Source organism: Chiroxiphia lanceolata, chromosome 9, assembly GCF_009829145.1.
Source record: "Chiroxiphia lanceolata isolate bChiLan1 chromosome 9, bChiLan1.pri, whole genome shotgun sequence".
NCBI lineage: Eukaryota > Metazoa > Chordata > Aves > Passeriformes > Pipridae > Chiroxiphia > Chiroxiphia lanceolata.
In genome coordinates, this window is record NC_045645.1 from 9,551,435 (window position 1) to 9,569,718 (window position 18,284).

The 18,284-nt window shown below is 49.8% G+C and overlaps 2 protein-coding genes across 3 annotated transcripts; both read right to left on the reverse strand.

Moving 5' to 3' along the window:
* Positions 1-179: 179 nt before the first annotated feature.
* TTC4 (tetratricopeptide repeat domain 4) lies at positions 180-8,672 on the reverse strand. 2 transcript variants are annotated; one of them, XM_032696858.1, is made up of 10 exons: positions 8,578-8,672; positions 8,372-8,489; positions 8,133-8,294; positions 6,572-6,649; positions 5,672-5,796; positions 5,293-5,379; positions 4,202-4,416; positions 2,953-3,034; positions 1,794-1,876; positions 180-870 (listed from the first exon to the last, which is right to left on the reverse strand). In XM_032696858.1, the coding sequence occupies exons 1-10, from the start codon at positions 8,662-8,664 to the stop codon at positions 771-773; spliced, it is 1,137 nt and encodes a 378-aa protein (XP_032552749.1). In that variant the 5' UTR covers positions 8,665-8,672; the 3' UTR covers positions 180-770. The 2 variants fall into 2 exon arrangements, with proteins under 2 accessions (XP_032552749.1, XP_032552750.1); XM_032696859.1 differs by lacking the exon at positions 2,953-3,034 and having other exon boundaries at positions 758-870.
* A 1,515-nt stretch (positions 8,673-10,187) lies between these two features.
* On the reverse strand, positions 10,188-11,977 carry PARS2 (prolyl-tRNA synthetase 2, mitochondrial). Its single transcript, XM_032696442.1, has 2 exons — positions 11,915-11,977; positions 10,188-11,623 (listed from the first exon to the last, which is right to left on the reverse strand). The coding sequence occupies exon 2, from the start codon at positions 11,596-11,598 to the stop codon at positions 10,189-10,191; it is 1,410 nt and encodes a 469-aa protein (XP_032552333.1). The 5' UTR covers positions 11,599-11,623; positions 11,915-11,977; the 3' UTR covers position 10,188.
* Positions 11,978-18,284: the final 6,307 nt, after the last annotated feature.

Below are 18,284 nucleotides of genomic sequence, written 5' to 3' on the forward strand. Positions count from 1 at the left end.
TTTAGAATTACTTTTAATTAAGAGCTGAAAGCTAATACACAAGCCCTGTATGTTGGCTGTATCAGTTAGTGTAATGGATAAGGCTGTTACGTTGGTGTTTACAATTACTGTTTGCCATTCTCTTCCAGCATTTCATGAGGTGAGAAAAAATATTGTCTCATTCATTAGGCAAAAGTCAATCTAGTTAAAATAGCCATGTTTATTCCAGGTTCTGTAGGACAATCAGTACAGTAGCAAAAGGGTCAGTAAAACACCGCTCCAAATCAGGAACTCTGCTGTACCTTGGCCAGCAGCAGAGCCAAGCAGTGACAAAACAGCAGCTGCTGGATCCCAGGCAGGGGCTTGATTGCATCCACCCCGCTGCAACAGGCAGGTATTGCCCCAGCCCACTGCTGTTAAACCCCAGCAACTACAGCCCACCTCCGAGGAGATCTGTGATTCTTCACAGGTAAGGAACTACATTCCCAGCTGCTGTTGCTGAAACCACAGCCAGTGTTTGGCACTGCATCAGGTTTATTTCAAAACCACATGCAGCCTATCATAGAGGAGACCTTCTGCAAGCCAGCTGGGTTTCTTTTTAAACAAATAATCCCCTCATGTAAGCCCTTCATTCTCCTATGCTGCTTTCCTGGAAGTTTCCCCGTGTGCCAAGATTATTTCTCTTCCCTGAAGTGTGCAAGGTATTTTTGTTCAAGCAGAAGTTTGCAGCCTGTAGCTGGGCTAATGAACAGCAACCTCTTGCACAGGATTCCTTGTTTCACTCTTGCTCATTACAGTCGATGCACCTTCTTACCAGAGAAGTATTTCTTAGAGAAAGGAGAACGTTTCACAAATACCAAAACTGTTGGAGTCCCGGCCTTTACAAAATACCTGCAAAGATTAAAAGGAGTCCTTTGCTTCCTTGTAGCTGACCAAGTGTCCTGCAAAGTGAGTGACTTCCACCCTGCTCCATAAAGACTGACCCTCCCAAAGGCCGGTGATGAGCTTTTGTGCTGATTAGCAGAGCCTCCTGGAGTTGGGGCTAAGCACATCTGAGGAGGAGTGTTTTATGAGTCAACTCCTCTTCCAACAGCTACTTTTAATTAAAGCAGCTGTTATTCTCCCTCTGGAAGGAGGTTTCTCTTGCAACTGCCCTTACAGCCTGAAATCTGAGGGCTTGTGCACACTGCTGAGTTTTATGGAGTGACAGCTCGGCCAGAGCCTGTGGCAGAGACCGAGATCCCGCTCCCACTGCGACAGCCCGCACTGTGGGGCAGCTTCCTCCAGCTACAACATGGTGCAACTCAACAGCACAGGCTCCACAATAACTTTTTGGCTTTACAAACAACAAATTCTTCTCTCTCAGTAACTGCACAACACTTTAAAGCCAGTTTCACTGGGGAACAGTGCTGCACGCTGTGTCAGGGGCTGCTCACACAGCATTATGAACAGTGAGAGCATTGTTAACCTTCAACATGCTCTTTATAGGCTGCTGCCTTTTTTTTTTTTTTCTTTAAAGTAGTACTGTGTAGATGGGATCTGGAACAGACCTTTTGTGCTACTCAGCTGTGCCCAGCTCCCCTTCCCATCTCCATCCAGACCTGGAAAGAGTTGTTCATTTTTTTGGGGGTGAAAACATATGTAAGTCACTAAAGCCAGGCACAAAATCCATGCAGCCTTACTGCTTTATACCACTATCAAAGAACTATCAAACCAGAGAAGATTTAGAACTAATAAAGAACAAACTGGACTTAAACCCCAAAGCTCATACTTTTTGCCTTTTTTTCTTTGGACACGGACTGGTACAGCCTCACCTTTCGTGCTGCAGCACTTGTAGTAATGTGTGTTCTGGGTTCACCTCATACATTTCATTTCTTTCTTCATCTTCAAAATAGAGCTGAAAAAGGTTTTGGAGGATAATTAAATGCCTAAGGTACATGAGGGAAAGTACTGGGCTTTCAACAGTTTAGTAACAGCACACCATTATCAACCAGAGGTTTATCAAGCCTCTGTAGCTTGAGCCCACTGTCTCAGGTGCTAAATTCAGTGAAGAAGAAACTGATTCGTGCAAATTCCAAGTCTTTCCTGTATAAACCAGCTTAGCTTCTGGCAGTAGCAGCAGGAAGGCAAAATACACTGGCTGTTCCTGTGCTTTACAGAGAAGCAATCTAAACCTAAGGGCTGCTTTTTAACAGGTGAAATGCAGCAATGTTATGAAATAAATCGCATAGTTTTAAAGGTATTTGAACAAAACAGAGTTGATTTAAGAGATTCAAATCCAGCAACGGTGTCTTAGACAGTAAATACACATGGATTTTAATCTGGAAAAGTACACAGTCACTGTCCTTTTGGACCTGTCTGCTCACTGTACAAAGGGTTGTGCTGCTGCCTGGCACAGATGACAGTGAAGTGAAAAATGAATAATAAACATCTGTATCCTTCTATGAACCATTTCAGAAAAATTCTCAAAACCTACTGCAGCCACAACCAATTCACAACCTACCTTTGCTAAAGTGTTAATAGAGATATATTACCTTGATGCGATTATGTGCTTAGGTACCTCAAGTTAGTTCTGAAAATAAACTATATTTTAAATAATATTTTCTCATTTGTATTCAGTATCTCCACAATGCAGATAAAAAACCAGGCAGCCTATCAGCTTGATGGTCTAAATCTTAATCATCATTACAGAGATGGAATCTAGCAACATCTCTAAACACCTTCTATCAAATACAATGTAAGTGGAAGACAAAAGAACTTTAATTTGCATTAGTGAATTCTGTCAGCACACCTGGTAAATATTTGTATTTATAAGTGAATGTAGCTCTCCAGATCTTTGTTTCACATCTGTGAATGGTAAACAAGTAAACAAATCATACCCTCAAAGCTGTGTATTTTCTCACTCCAGAAAAAAAACCCAAACAAACCCACAACACAACAACCCTGAAATTGAAGGAAAGTCAAACTTTTCACCTCAAGGTTGCTGGGAAGGTATTTTCTTTCTAAATCCCAAGGAGGTAACTCAGCAAACATCACCATTAAATGATCAATAAACCTAAAAGCCAAAATACACTTGGTGAGCTTAGACAGACTGTTCAGCTTCAATCATTTGTGCACTTGCATTTGAATGATGGTAAAAATACATTAGCAAATTAGACAACAGACTTTTAAGTAAGTTTAGATCACTAATAGTTTCTTCCCTTCAAACTCACCACTTTCCCAATGAATCCAAGGCCATACTGTGACTCAGGCTACTGGTTTCAAATTTGAGCAGTGCAACAACAAATTATTTTTAACTTTACATTTCCACACTGAAAAAGATGTCAAAATAAACACCTTGAACTTTGTCTAAAATGGATTTTCCTTCTACTTGGTTCCATCAGAGTGATAAGAATCTGTTTGTGTGTCAGAGGCTTGTTTATTTTGGTATTTGAGGAGTGTTGGAGGCCAATTTGTTCTAAAAATCCATTTCCACTTCCTTTGGTCATGAAAAGGTGTAGTGAACACTATCATGTAAGTACTATAACTTTACTGATCTGCTTGCACTGTATTTTAAGTTCCAAACTTCGTAAGAGATCTGAGGAATATGTATTCCAGAAAAAAAAAAGAAGTTACAAATTCCAAGTTTGTTTAACATTGCAAGGTCAGAAATGGAAATTAATATCAAGAAAAGTAGAATTCCCACCTTGCCAGTCACTTGCTTATAGTCTGAAAGGTCTGCAGCAGTTCAGACCGGCCTGCTGAAAGCCCTAAAGAGAACTGTGGGGTCACTGGTGGTTGTGAGAGGTCCCTTTTGGAAGCTTTTAATAGTTTTTGAGCTTTAAATGATTTTAATAATTTTTAATTTGTTGTTCTGAGACCCCATATTTGATGGGCTTTGAAACAGCACCTTAATGAACCTCTAGAATCCACATGTGCGGATGGGTCACCGATATTACTGGTGACTAATTAATTATAGGTCTAAGCTTGCACTGCAAGCCCCTTTAATCACCATGGCAAAATGTGTTTATCTGGGCTATAAACTTATATAAATCATAGAATAGTTCAGGTTGGAGAGGACCTCAGAAGGTCATTTAGTGCAACCTCCTGCTGAAAAGAAGGGTCAGCTCTGCAATTAGAAATCCAGAACAACTTCATCAGCATGGCAGTGTTTCACTTGCTGTCTCTTCTCATCTGCTCAAACACCTCCCTTATACAAGAGTTCTGCTGACAGTGCATTTACCTGGAGTTCTCATGAAAAGCCACAGTGAAATCTGTCTGCTCGTGCTCAGGGTACAAAAAGAGGACAGGCCAGTGCAGGTTGCCATCAGCATCTAAGTGCACCTTTGCCCCTGCGGCATTGTCAGAGTGGAACCCATCTAAGGACATCTCAGCCAGGCCATCTGATATTTCCTCTTCTTCATTTGAAGACTCAAGAACAAGCTTGATATTTCTTTCCTGGAGGAGAGGGAGGGAAAAAACTAAAAAAACAACCAAAAGCCAAACAGATATGGCAGGGAGAATAAGAGCAAAAAAAATTAGCAATCAGTAAAAGGTCAAATTCTATTGTTCTTATTAATGAGTCAGCTTTTAAACATGCCATCAAAAGCTTTCCCGTAGTATCAGACTCGGGGGACTGGTCTTCCCAATAGAATCCAGAACCTCAGCCAGGTATCCAGATACCTCATGGAATGGATGAGGAGAGGTGGCAATCAAGAGGAGCCCATACACTGAGAGAAGAGCCTGAGAAAATGTGTAGAAAGGGATGCATCTAAAATCCTTTTCTTTGGGACCTTGCAGGCATCACTTCAGGGTGTAACTACACACTCCAGCTAATGAGAGCATCCGCTGTTTCAGGAAACTGAAAAAAGCTCAGCCTTTTCCTTGGAAATCTGACTTTATATAATAGCCCAAAATATTTTAATGTAGCCCAAACATTCAATGAGGTAGGAGAGGATCCTGGATTGATTCCCTTCTCCACCCTATTGAATGGTTATTTTTTATCCTTCCACTGAAGTAACGCCAATGGGCAGCAAAGAAAGCAAGGTTCCTTGGGCTAGTGTGATGCTACAGCCCAGCAGCCAGAGCACTCACAAAGCTCAGTCCATCTCCTAACACTGGGTTTGTATTTTGCATTAGCTGTTACCTGAAATATGGAAACCTGGAAGCTGCAGTCACAGTGGTAAGGAGAATTATGGTTTTAACTCATTTTTTTTGGCTCTAGCCCTCAAAAGCCCCTCAAAAGCAAAAGAACAAACTTTTAGAGACAAACAAGAGAGCTCTTAAAAAAAAACATCCCAAAACACACAAAGCCAGCCCCTTTCACTGACCCACCTTTATTGCTGCAAGCAAGATTTCCCTTTGACACTTCTCTTTCTTCTCCATCGCCTTTGCTTTCCTTGCATCCCGCTCCTCAGCTCGCTACATGTAAGAAAAGGTTGCACCATGGTCACACACAGCAACTCAATGCTCATCACTGCTCTACCCTGTCAAGGGGTGGAGAAATCAGTTTGGGTCTCCAGAAGGGTCCTCTCCAGCTCCTTCTCCTACACAGCTCAACACACACCACACAGAACCACCACTCAATTCTCTGTGTGGATATCACACTACACAGAAACCTGTGTGGAGCACTCTTCAACTAAGGACCCCAAAGTGATTCCTGACGCAAAGCAGAAGACAAGCACTGCAGATGCTAGACTGCCTTCATATTTACCTTTAACTTGTCAGCTTTAACTCTGGTTTCCAGAAGCTTTTTCTCTGTTGAATCTATTTGCAAGCCCTCCTCACACCATGCTATTGCTTCAGAGAAATTCTTCAGCTCCATGTGACAGAGAGCTCCTGGAAGGATTAAGACTTTGAGTCTGGAGTCAGTGTAAAACTACTACACAAAGTGATGGTTATAAAGACAGCATTAGGCCTGGTGCTTTTGCACTAGTCTTTTTTGTCTTGCATGGTCATGTTCAATCACAGATTTCCAGCAGGTCAGCTGAGAAGAAAATCTAAAATATTTCATCAGTTCTTGTATTATTTGCTCATCTGGTCACAGAAATTATAAGAATTATTCTAGACGTTTCTGTTACAAGCAAAATGCTATCATAGTTAGCATTTCAGTATTTGTCTTGTAAGGAAAAATTAAAAGGGGGATTTCCATAGAGTGAGAAATGCTGGGGAAAAAGCACAACCAAACCCCAAAAACTAGTATTATGTCTGCTCTACAGAAACAGATTCAATACCTCTTTGACAGATAGAGAAACTGAAGAGCAAAGGATACTATTTTGACTGAAAATCCAAAGCAAAACCCAGAGCTCTGTTTCATGGAGAAACACCAATAACAACACAAGCGAAGAGATCTCTTACAGTAAATGTAAGACTTTACCTTTCTGAAATGAATTCTGTCCAGAAACAAAGCATGATCCCCACTCACAGTAATTTAAGGTTTATAAACACAATTATTAAACACACAGAAACTTGCAAGGAAACAAAGCAACATCTAACAACAGTCTGTTTCGGGGCTTGTAACATTAACAGTACAGTAAGTAAAGCTAACATGTGCCAAGTGTTTTGGAACCATGTTTCTTACACTCCATGAAGCAAGGTGACCTTTAACTCTTACCTCTTATGATTGCTTTGAGATGGGTGGGCTTTAGCTTTTTGGCTTGGATGGCATCATTGAGAGCAGAACGGTAGTTACCTACAAAGCAAGTAAAACTGCTCAGAACCTTGCATTTGTATTTAGAATCCAACCAGACACCAAGGTGATAAAACAGTTTATGCAGAGACCCTATAATTCACTGTTTCTACAATCGCTGTGAGGTGAGAGGAGGATAAAAAGGAGTAACCTGAGGGCAAGAAGTGAAAGGACAGGGATCAAACACAGGTGAGGGATAAGTAACATTGCCCTACTGCAACACACAACAGCATTAAAAAGCCAAGAACACCTTCCCTGCTGTGCAGACGCTGTTGGTAGAATGGGTGGTAGCTGTAAGAGATCAGCTTTGTGACCACCTGAGGAACCTGGACATATATAAGTCCATGGGACCTGACGAGATGCATCTCAAGGTCCTGAGGGAACTGGCTGATGTAGTTGCCAAGTCACTCTCTATGATATTTGAAAAGTCATGGCAGTCAGGTAAAGTCCCAGGTGACCAGAAAAAGGGAAACTTTGCACCAATTTTTAAAAGGGACAGAAAGGAGGACCCTGGGAACTACCAACCTCTCAGCCTCACCTCTGTGCCCAGGAAGATCATGGAACAGATCCTCCTAGAAGTTGTGCTAAGGCACATGGAGACCAGAAAGCCAACCATGTCTTGGGCTCCATCAAAAGCAGCATTGGCAGCAGGTGGAGGGAGGGGATTCTGCCCTTCTACTCTGCTCTCATGAGATTCCACCTGGAGTACTGCATCCAGCTCTGGGGTTCTCAGCACAGGAAAGACATGGACATGTTGGGTCCAGAGTAGGCCACAAAAATGATCAGAGGGCTGGAGCACCTCTCCTATAAAACCAGGCTGAGAGAGTTGGGATTGTTCAGCCTGGAGAAGAGAAGGCTCTGGGTAGACCTTAGTGCACCCTTTCAGTACTTAAAGGGGGCCTACAAGACAGATGAGGACAAACTTTTTAGCATAGCCTGTTGTGTAGGAAAAAGAGTAATGGTTTTAAACTAAATGAGGGTAGACTTAGACTAAATATAAGGAAGAAAGACATTTTTTACAATGAGGGTGGTCAGGCACTGGTACAGGTTGCCCAGAGACGTGGCAGAAACCACATCCCTGGATCCCTGGAAACATTCAAGGCCAGGTTGGATGGGGCTCTGAGCAACCTGATGTAGTTGAAGATGTCGCTGCTTATTGCAGAGGGATTGGACTAGATGCCCTTAAAAGGTCTCTTCCAACTCAAACCATTCTATGATTCCAAAAACCACTGGCTTTACCCTCTCCTGGAGCCAAGGCTCAAGCAGCAGGTTATAGTTGCAATGAACAGAGCACAAACCCTACATGCAGCCATGCTCTGAAGTGAGCCAGATCTTCAGGTGCCTTTTTCTCATCAATAAGCTACTTAGTCTGTTGTATCACAAAAAAAAAAAAAAAAAGAAAGAAGGAAAATGGAGAGGAAAAGCAGCTCTGGAGCGCAGAAGAGCCCCATTCCCATCCCAGTCGGAGCTGGCACAGGTCCCTCACCCAGGTGGAAGTGTGCGGCCCCCCGGTTCGTGAGCAGCACCGCGTTCAGCTCGGGGTCCTCGCACTTCTTCCGCAGCCCCTCGGAGTAGGCGGCGACCGCTCTCCCGTAGTCCTTCTCCTTGAAGTACTCGTTCCCTTCGTTCTTGTACATCCTGGCCAGCTCTGCGGGGATGGAGGGGTGTCAGGGTCTGAGCGGGGGCAGCCCCCGAACACGTCCAGCACCCCCGCGCGGTGTTCACCTGCGGGGCTCTGCTCCTCGTCGAAGAGCAGCGACTGCAGGCAGGCGAGCTCGGGCTGCCGCGACGCGTCGATGTCGGCCGGGCAGCGCTTCATGAACATGGGGATGGCCTCCAGCTCCTGCGGATGGATCGGCACGGGGACACACACACACGCCGCTCTTAGCTTAGCTCAGCTCGGCTCGGCCCCCCCGGCCCCGCCGCCTCACCTGCTCCCACGTGTCGGGGTGCAGCGCGCCCCGGTACCGCGGCGGCCCCGGCACGCCGGACCCATCGCCCTGCCCATCCTCCGCCATCGTGCTGCCGCCTGGCCCCGCCTGCGACCGCCCCCGACGCATCAGGCCCGGCCCCGCCGCTTCCGACCGCCCCGGCATCCGACCGCCCCCTGCTCCATCCGACCGCCCCCTGCTCCTTCCGACCGCCCCCTGCTCCATCCGACCGCCCCCTGCTCCATCCGACCGCCCCCTGCTCCTTCCGACCGCCCCCTGCTCCATCTGACCATCCCCTGCTCCATGCGACCGCTCCCTGCTCCATCCGACCGCCCCGGCATCCGACCGCCCCCTGCTCCATCCGACCGCCCCCCACTTTAGCCCCGTTCTCCCCTGCACCTTTGGGTGGCACCTGCCTTGGGGATGGATGGCAGGAGGAGCTGATCCCGCCTGGAACAACTGGGAGGAGGCCGAGGTGATCGTCCCGGCCGGCAGCACGTGGAGAGCTGGGGAAGTGTCTGGAGCACCAGGAGTGGCTGAGGGAGCTGGGGGGGCTCAGCCTGGAGAAAAGGAGGCTCAAGGGGGAACTTCTTGCTCTCTACAACTCTCTGAAAGGAGGTTGTAGCCAAGTGGGAGTTGGTCTCTTCTCCCTCGTGACAAGTGACAGGACAAGAGGAAACGGCCTGAAGCTGCACCAGAGGAGGTCTAGATTGGATATCGGAAATTTTCTTCACTGAAAGGGTTGTCAGGCATTGGAACAGGCTGCTCAGGGCAGTGGTGGAATCACCATCCCTGAAGGGACTTAACGGACATGTGGATGTGGTACTTGGGGACATGGGTTAGTGGTGGGCTTGGCAATGCTGGGTTAATGGTTGAACTCGGTGATCTTAAAGGTCTTTTCCAACCTAACTAATTCCATGATTCTATGACAGGGGCATTGCTGTTGCTCGTGATCTCTCATGACCTTGGAGCTGCAGGACAGGGCAAAGTGATTTCCTCCAAGGAACTCCCAGTGCAGGAGGCTCATGGGGTGATGGCACCAGTCAGAGCCCTGGGATGGCAACATGCTGTTCCTCATGGGAGCCCCCGGGCCTGGCATGTGCAACCTCCACCCTCATGGATCCTGTGTATCTGCAAAGAGAATACGCAGAAGAAAGGGTTTCCTTTCTCTCCCTCTTAAAATCCCTTGTGCTGAGAACTTGGCACATAAAAAGGGTGAAGGGAGCTCTCCCATACCCCTCTGCAGCCCCAGCCTTGTGTGTGCTCAAAAGAGACCTGGGCAGCCTGTCAGCCCCAGCTGGGCAGCGAGGGGATGACCCTGCCAGTGCTCCCACAGCCATGCAAGGCTACATGTGCTGGTAAAAGCAGCTTGCAGGGACCTGTACTCAGAGGGAGGAACATCCACAGCCCTGTGGGGGTAATGGGGGCTGACTGCTGCTCAGTCTCAGCACCCAGCACAGTTGCAAGACACCACGGCTGGCTCTAACATGAGCTGGATTTGTCTCTGCTCACCCAGAGCCATCGCCAACATCCTGCACGTCCTTGAAAAGGAACCAGGGCTGTTCAGACAAACCTAGTGCAGCAAAGATGAGAAATTCAGAGACAAGGAATTTAAAGGACTTGCACTTTACTCAGCAACTCAGCGATGCCCTCCTTGGTGAGGAACAAAACCTCGCCAGCATTCTGATTCCAAACCTCAAAGACCGGAGGGTCCTCGCAAGCCCTCTTCCCAGCTATGACCACGTAGGGATAGCCCAGCTTGTTGGCATCCTTCAGCCTTTTGCCAATGGTCAGCTGTGTCCTGTCATCCAGCACTGAGTCACCGGCGAGGTGGGGCAGCGCACTGGCCAGGTGGTCATACACCTGCTCCAGCTGCGCCGCTCCCTCCTCCTCCTCCTTGCTGCCCCTCTTGGGGGGGATGAAGCAGAGCTGGTAGGGTGCGATGAGGCTTGGCCAGCGGATGCTGTCCTCCGTGGAGAGCACCTCGATGGAGGCCGCCAGGATACGTGTGACACCCAGGCCGTAGCACCCCATCTGTGCCAGCTGGGGTTTGTTCTCGGGGGAGGAGAAGACGGCGTTGGAGACTGAGGAGTACTTGGTGCCCAGAAAAAATGTGTGCCCCACTTCAATCCCTTTGGTCTCGGTGAGCCTCTCCCTGCATGTGGGGCAAGAGGTTTGCTCCCCGTTTAACGTCTCCACGTTGGCCGCAAAATGTCCCTCCGGGCACAGCACCAGCCTGTCCTCGCCGACGTCTGCCGGGAGCTGGAACTCGTGGGATGTGGTGCCGCCGATGCTGCCCGTGGCTGCCCGCACCTTGACGAAGGGCAGGCCCAGGCGGCTGAGGAGGCGGCAGTAGGCATCACACACCTGGTCGTAGGTGTGCCGAGCTGCCTCCTCGGAGGCGTCAAAGGTGTACATGTCCTTCATGTAGAACTCCCGGCTGCGCAGCAACCCGAAGCGGGGCTTGGGCTCATCCCGGAACTTCCTAGTGACCTGGTAGAGGCGCAGCGGGAGCTGCTTGTAGGACAGGTTGCTCTGAGAGGCCACCAGCTCTGTCACCGCCTCCTCGTGCGTGGGGCCCAGGCAGTAGCTGTGGTTGTGCCGGTCCAAGAGCCGGAACAGCTCCGGCCCCATCTGGTCCCAGCGGCCGCTGGCGCGCCATGGCTCTGCCGAGCTCAGGCTGGGCAGGTTCAGCTTCTGCCCGCCCAGGGCCTGCATCTCCTCGTCTATCACCCTGACAAGCTTCTCCATGGCGCGCACAGTGGGCGGCAGGTAGCAGTAGCAGCCGGGGCTAGCGGGGTGGATGAGCCCCCCTTGCAGCATCAGGCGCTGACTGCGGCAGGTGGGCTCCCCGGGCCGTCCCTCCCACCCCCCCTCGCTGCCCACCGGCAGTGACAGGGGCTGGAAGAGCTGCGAGAGCAGCAGCCACCTGGGCCTGCCCAGGGCACTGCTGTGCCGGGGCCTGATGGGTTGGTGGGCACCCAGCACCGGGAGACGGCATCTTCTGACCAAGGCCTCCATAGTGGTGCCCGAGAGGGCCTGGAGCCTGCAGACAGAGAGCAGGACAGAGCAGGGTCAGCACTGACCGTGCCCACCCCCGTGTTCTCACACTCGTGTTCTCACACACCCGTGTTCTCACACACACCCGTGTTCTCACACACCCGTGTTCTCACACAGCCGTGTTCTCTCACACACACGTGTTCTCACCCCCGTGTTCTCGCACACACCCGTGTTCTCACACACCCGTGTTCTCGCACACACCCGTGTTCTCACACACCCGTGTTCTCTCACACACACGTGTTCTCACACACTCGCACGTGCACGCGCGCGCACTTACACCCCCGGGCGCGCGCGCCCGGACCCGCCGGCGCAGCCAATGGGAGCCCCTCCCTCTCACGTGAGGGATACTGACGCGCCCCCGGATGTGGGCGGGGCGCCCTGCACTCTATGGTTCCGCCGGCGGGGCGTGGGCGCCCCCTGCCGGCCGGGCGGTGCGGCTGCAGCGGCGGGCGGTGGACAAGGGCTGGAACCGCCGGGATTCCTAATTAAACCCGTCTTAATTAACAAGGGCTTGGGAAACTGAGAAGATCCTGACGGCTCATGGGAGAGACAGCCACTGCTGGCTGAGAGGGATAGGGGCCGCTCGTCCATCCTGCCCTCGGGAGAGTCGACCTCCATCATCTCCAACAGCATCTTCACCAGCTCTGTCCTCTCCTGGAGGTGAAGGCTCTGGAGGGCTTGGTCACCTCCAGAGTATGGTTGTGGAACACCGACCTCAGCTCCAGCTGCAGGTGCCGGCTGGGAACTTCTCATCTTTCCTAACTCATGGAGCCACACTGCCCACTTGGATGGCCCACCTGCAGCACTCAATGGCGAGTGTTTTCTGGGTTGTGAGCCCTTTGTCCCTGAAGAGCTGCAGTTCAGGAATGGCATCACCCACGTCAAACTCCATGGCTTGGTCCAGGAGTTCCATCCACCGGGAAGAGTTGTTACACAGCAACCACTCTCATGTAATAGTGAAAAATAATAAATAGAGGCATGGCAGGACAAAATGGATCCTTGAAAGCAACAAGCCCATCTGCTCCCCCTTCCAGGCTCAGTCTTCGGGGCAGCATGTCCCAGTGTGTTTAGAGACAACCACTTGGAATGTGCCTGAAGGAGGGCTGAGAATCAAAAGCATTTTTCTTATCTCATTTCGGCTTTCTGCTGTCCAGTCTGGCAGACAGACATTGCCTGGCACCCGGTGACCTCCACACTGCACTTTTCAGCCTCCTCCCTCAGCTCAGGGGAAGTTAAACACCTCTGAGAGCAGCTGTAAGCACATAATAAAGTACTCCACTAGAGGAGGAGATTTCACAGGAGTTAAATAATCCTGTTTAAGTATAGAAAAGTAAGAATGCATCCTTATTTTAGTTAAAGATGCAATTTGAAGAAATCTTCATGATTCTTCTATGATGGGGAATCCTCATGTGCACTCCTGTTTACAGGGGGCTGGAAGTGGGCAAAACCAAGGGGTTAAAGAGCATGTTTTTGATGCTCTTGCTTGATTTAGGAGCATTAAAGAGTTGAGCCGGTTCTGTGAGGTGACTCAGCATCTTGTGTGCCTGGAGGGACCTGTGGAAGTCCCTCAGCAGCTCAGTGCCAGAGCTGGGATCTGGCCCAGATTTCCTGGCTGCCAGGTAGCAACTTCCCTCCCAGAACAGCCTTCACTGGTTTTGTCAGGCAATTACTTCTCCCTACGTGTTTCCCACCACAATTACACAGGCAATGCAAACGCTGTCTGGGAGAAGCGCTGTGGCTGCCTGGGAGGCTGGAGGAACAGGATGGATCCCTGCAGATCTGCTCACACCTCTGGACACCCAGCACACTGTGCTGGCCCCAAGCAGGACTTACCTGCACCTGCCAGCTGAGCTGTGTGTCCCACAGGACCTCCAGTGCTACATTGCATATCCCTTTGGCCACCTCCTGCTTGCCCAGGAATTGGAAGATTTTCACTAGGCAGTTCAGGATGGGAGGGTTGTCTCCACTTCTATTGCCTGTTGGAGCCAGAGAGGTGAAACGCATTTTCATCAGTGACTTATTGCCTGCTGTGCTGATCAAAGGGACAAAACCATCTTGGATTGATTCGCTGGGGCAGCATTTTAACCAGGAGGGTTTAAGGCTATTCAGGAGACGTGGTCTGTGGGGAAAGCTGATCTCTTATTAAATCAGCAGACAGGACTGAATGCGGGGCTCAGCTTGGGGGTTATGTGCCTGAAAGCCTCTCTGTGATCCTTATTTTTTCCAGCTGTGCTGGGGGAACCTAATAAACGTACTGCTGCCCCTGCAGCCTTTCACCAAACTGCTCACCCGCTGCTCTGCCAGGGCTGATTTATGCCATTGGGGCCAAACAACAGTGGCCTAAGGGGGGTGTGCCGTGCACATGTCTGTCTGGGGCCTCCCTTCTTTACCCTGGGGGATTTCCGGGAGGAAAATTGCTGAGGATGGGGGGAAGATGAAGGAAAGACTGAGCAGGCGATGGAAGGTGCCTGAGATCAGTGCCTGGCACAGTTCCTCGCCAAAGCGATCGGGGGTCTGTGTGAGAGAAGCCACAGTCCTGGAACCCCACTGAGTGGTGGAAAAACCCCTTCCCTTTCCAATAGCATCCCCAGGGAGCACCAGGCCAGGTCTAGGGAGGAGAAGTCAGGGAAGGCAAGAGGCCAAGTCATTCAGTTGGTTGAACCTCTCTGCATCCTGCAGAGGATTTGCAGTCTGGGCTTTGGGTTGGGACAGAGAGGTGGCACATCCCATCCGGCCCTGGATGTGCTCTTACACAACCTATAGGGTCTGTGAGCCCTGCACTGGCTCACACACCTGGCTCACTAATGTCACTCCCTCCAGTGGTGTTACTGCAATTGCACAACTGCAGGACAACGTTTTTATGCCCACTAGAGTGGTGGTTACAGGTCCTGTCTTTTATTTGCCCCTGGTGAAGTTACTGGGGGATACAAAATTGCTGCACAACCTCTGCATCCTGGCAGCTATCCAAGGTAACCTTTGGGTGCTTTCAGACAGCTCCCCCTGAGCAGACAACAGTTTCCATTACAACCAGGATCCCTGCCTTGACCCTGCTGTTTTCCAGCCCTGTCTCCACATAGGAAGGGACATTTCCTGGGGAACCACGGTGCTGGGTGCCACAGTGATGGTTGCCATGGCAAGGGCTGCCACCATTCCCGCAGTCCTTGGGGATTAGAGCTGCCAGGATGTGGTTGCAGGTAGTCCTGGGGACATGGGCAGTCAGGGACATGGGCTGCACGCATGGGGAGAGCTGGACTTAGCGATGTAGCTCCCCTCATCTCCCAGACTGTCTGTGCCTGCTGGGAAGCAGCTTCTTGCACAGGGACCTTTTGCACATGATGGTCTGGGACACCCAGCTCCAGCTGGGAGCACCCTGGGGTGGAAGCCTGGGAGGTGGGCTGCTCACACTGAGCACCCAGTGCTGAGCACCCATGGCAGAGCACAGGCTGCCCTTAGGCAGGGAAGCTTGGCAGGAGCTCAGCAATGACCACATTACCTCTGCCTGCATCCTCAGGCCTTTGCCCTTTTCAAGGGATGCTTGGACAGCCCTTCCCATTAGTTTTGTTCTGCTTCAGCTGCAAGCAAGCAGATGCACTTCATGGATGAGAGCAGCTGAGTTTGAGTCCTTTTAGGTGCCAGGAGCTCCTTGTATCCTCAAAAGTCACATTCTGCTGCTTGAAAGCCAGTTTTTCCTCTAGCAGCATCAGCAGCACATTGCAGAGCCTGTTCAGGTAGGAGCCCTTGCCTTAGTACCCATTCCTGGAGCTGTATTCATCTTGGCAGCTTCCCCATGGAGAACCAGAACAAAGCCTAAAGGGCTCAAAGCTGACAGGGAAAGCTTTAGTCTGAAATAGTCCACCTTGGCTAGGGAGGAGCAGCAGGAAGCCACGTGGATTTTCTCCTTTATCCAGAGGAGTGAGGAACAGGCAACTTGAAAGAGGTCAAGGATGAAAACACCTTCGTAATTGGTGGGGATCACATTTGAGTGGGGAGGTTGTGACATGGCCGCCCTTCACTGCAGCTGGGAGTAGGTGACTGGTGAATGTGCTCAAGCCCACAGAGATAATCGACTCTTTATGGCCCACTGTGGCCAGAACTGCTGGTGGAGGGGACTGGCTGGGCTATGACTGATTACTGTGTCCTCTCCTCCCTCCCCAACAGTACAGGCTTGGTTTGGTCAAGATGTGGCACATGTTGTTGTATCAGTTGCCAAGGTGAGCGGCTCTGGTGCTGGCACAATTGTCAGGAGAACACTTTGGGGTAGTGCATGGGGGATTTCCCAACCTGGGGGAACCTCAGTGGGAACTAAGAGCTGGCAGGAGACCCCAGCTCACGAGACAGTGGTTAAGAGGACCTGGGCAGGGCCAGGAGCAAGGGCAAGAGAGAGAGACTGCTGGAATTGCACCACACCTTCCCCGGGGTAGGGCTGACAGGCAGACAGGATGCATGACACAGAGAATTCCCTGTCCTCTGAACACAGTGACTTAAAGAACAGGGGGCAATGACACTGCAACTCATTGCCAGATGGGACAACTGTGTAAGTTAAGCACTGGATTAGGACTGAGAAAGACTCGGCGCCCCCACTGCAGGTTCCCTCTGTGGACAGGGAGGTTGGCATTGCCACACCTCTCCCCTCCCAGGAAAGTGAGCAGACCTTGGTGCTTCCCCACCCCGAAGGGGTAGTGGGAGAGTTAAAGAACAACCGGCTCTCAAGGCACTTCACAGATGCTGAGGTGGTGGCTGTACCTTGTGAAATGCAATTTTCCTGCAGTGGAGGTGTAGGTAGGTAGTTTCCACTGAGTTAGAGGAGGTACCTTGGGAAGGAACTGGAAGGTGGATGGATAATCAGGCTGTCTGGACTCATTCCCAGTGCCAGTACTGGAGTGCTCAACGGCCCTGAACAAAAATCACCTTCTCAGGCTGTGCCTTGGTTTCCCTGTCTGAGGAAGGAAGGTAACAAGGCTCCCTGACTGCAGAGGGTTTGAAACCACCAGCGTGAAAATCCTGTGCAGCAGCTGGGAATTAGGCTAATGAGAGACCTCGGGACAGCCCTGCGCTCTCACCTTTGCTTGTGGGCAGGATTAGTGAACTGCTGTGGTGGCAGGATGGGCCGACAGCTCTGCAAGGGCTGTCTGCATCTCCAGCAGGTAGGCAGAAATCGGTCTTGGCAAAATATACCTTGGCAGCTTTGAGTGGGGCAGCCAGAAGTTACCTGTCCCATGATGGAAAGGGCATGATGAAATCAGCTTTCAGTACTGTCCAGCTTTGTTAATCTGCAAATTCCCATAGGAATAAAAACCCAATCTGAACAGTAAGTGGCATCTGCAATTCAAACACATCTCCCAGATCAAATAGCACCAGCTCCCAAATCGCTTTTCACATTACAGCTGTGCTTTTTAAGGGAATACCCAGGCTTTTAAGAGCTCTGTTCACCTCCATGCTTTTTACGACTAATGAGATTAATCCAGCCCATAATTTCAGCCCACTGAATCACATCCTCTTTCCACAGTGAGTGGCTCAAGCCTGTTGCTGAGAACAGCTGGAGTGATTTGATTTCTGCTCCATGTTGTTCAGATACCTCTGAAGAAATCACTGTTTTCCAAACAGAAGATGGTGCTGGAAAACGCCAATCAGTGAATAAATGGCAGAGATGCCAGCAGATGAGGTGGGGTAGATGAAAATACTTACAGCATGCTGGCATGTAAATTGAAGGATGGGAAACAACTCATGTCTTGTTCTGTGCTAATGAAATTTTTCTTTAGGCAATCAGCAGTCTAACTTTTATGTCAAGTAGTTATTTACACCTTGGACTTTATAGCAGTGACATACTTGAGATGATGATGCCAGATGGTGCACATCCTCCCATGGAACGTCTGCTGCCACACAACAGCTCAATCAGGGTTAAACGTGTCCTCTCAAACACTACTATTACTTAAAGGAGTTGCACATACCTGTTGTGGGTGGTGTTACCACACCTGAGTAGCCCCAGGTCCACCAATGCAACTCCATGGAGAACTGGATCTGAAAAAGAGCAACTACAGCAAAGCAGAGTGGGGAATTAAAACCTGGAGGCAATGGAGAAAATGAGATGAGCAGAGCTGTCAATAGTAACAAAGGCAGGCCATAAAAATGTACTAGGAGTATGCTGGTTCTCTCAGAGTTAAGCTTTATCAAGTCTTGTACAAGTGTTTAGACCAGACCAGAATAATTAAATTTAGGTGTAATTACGTGTTAGTTGTGGCTGATTAAGTATGCTAATTAATCTGCAATTATCATTTGGTGGGGGGAGATAATGGAACACAGGTAAAATTGCAGTGATTTAAGGAAATCCTGACTATTGTTCCAGAGGCAAGCAAAGGAGGAAGGAGGTCTGAAGGGAAATGCCTGAGCAGTGATGTGGGTGAGGGAGGGTACAGAAACACTGCTGGGGCAACAAAGGAGTATTGTGAAATGCAGCTGTAAGCCAGGGACAACACAGAATGTGATTAAAGCAACGAAGGGCTTTGGCACCTGAACTGCAGTTTCAGCAGGGCTGAGCCACTTGGCAGCCTGGATTTCAGGAGACAGCCTGGAAGCTTCTCTCTGGGAAGAGAACACTGGGAGAAGGTGTACCAGCTATGACCAGAGGAGAGGCAGGAACACCTCCCACT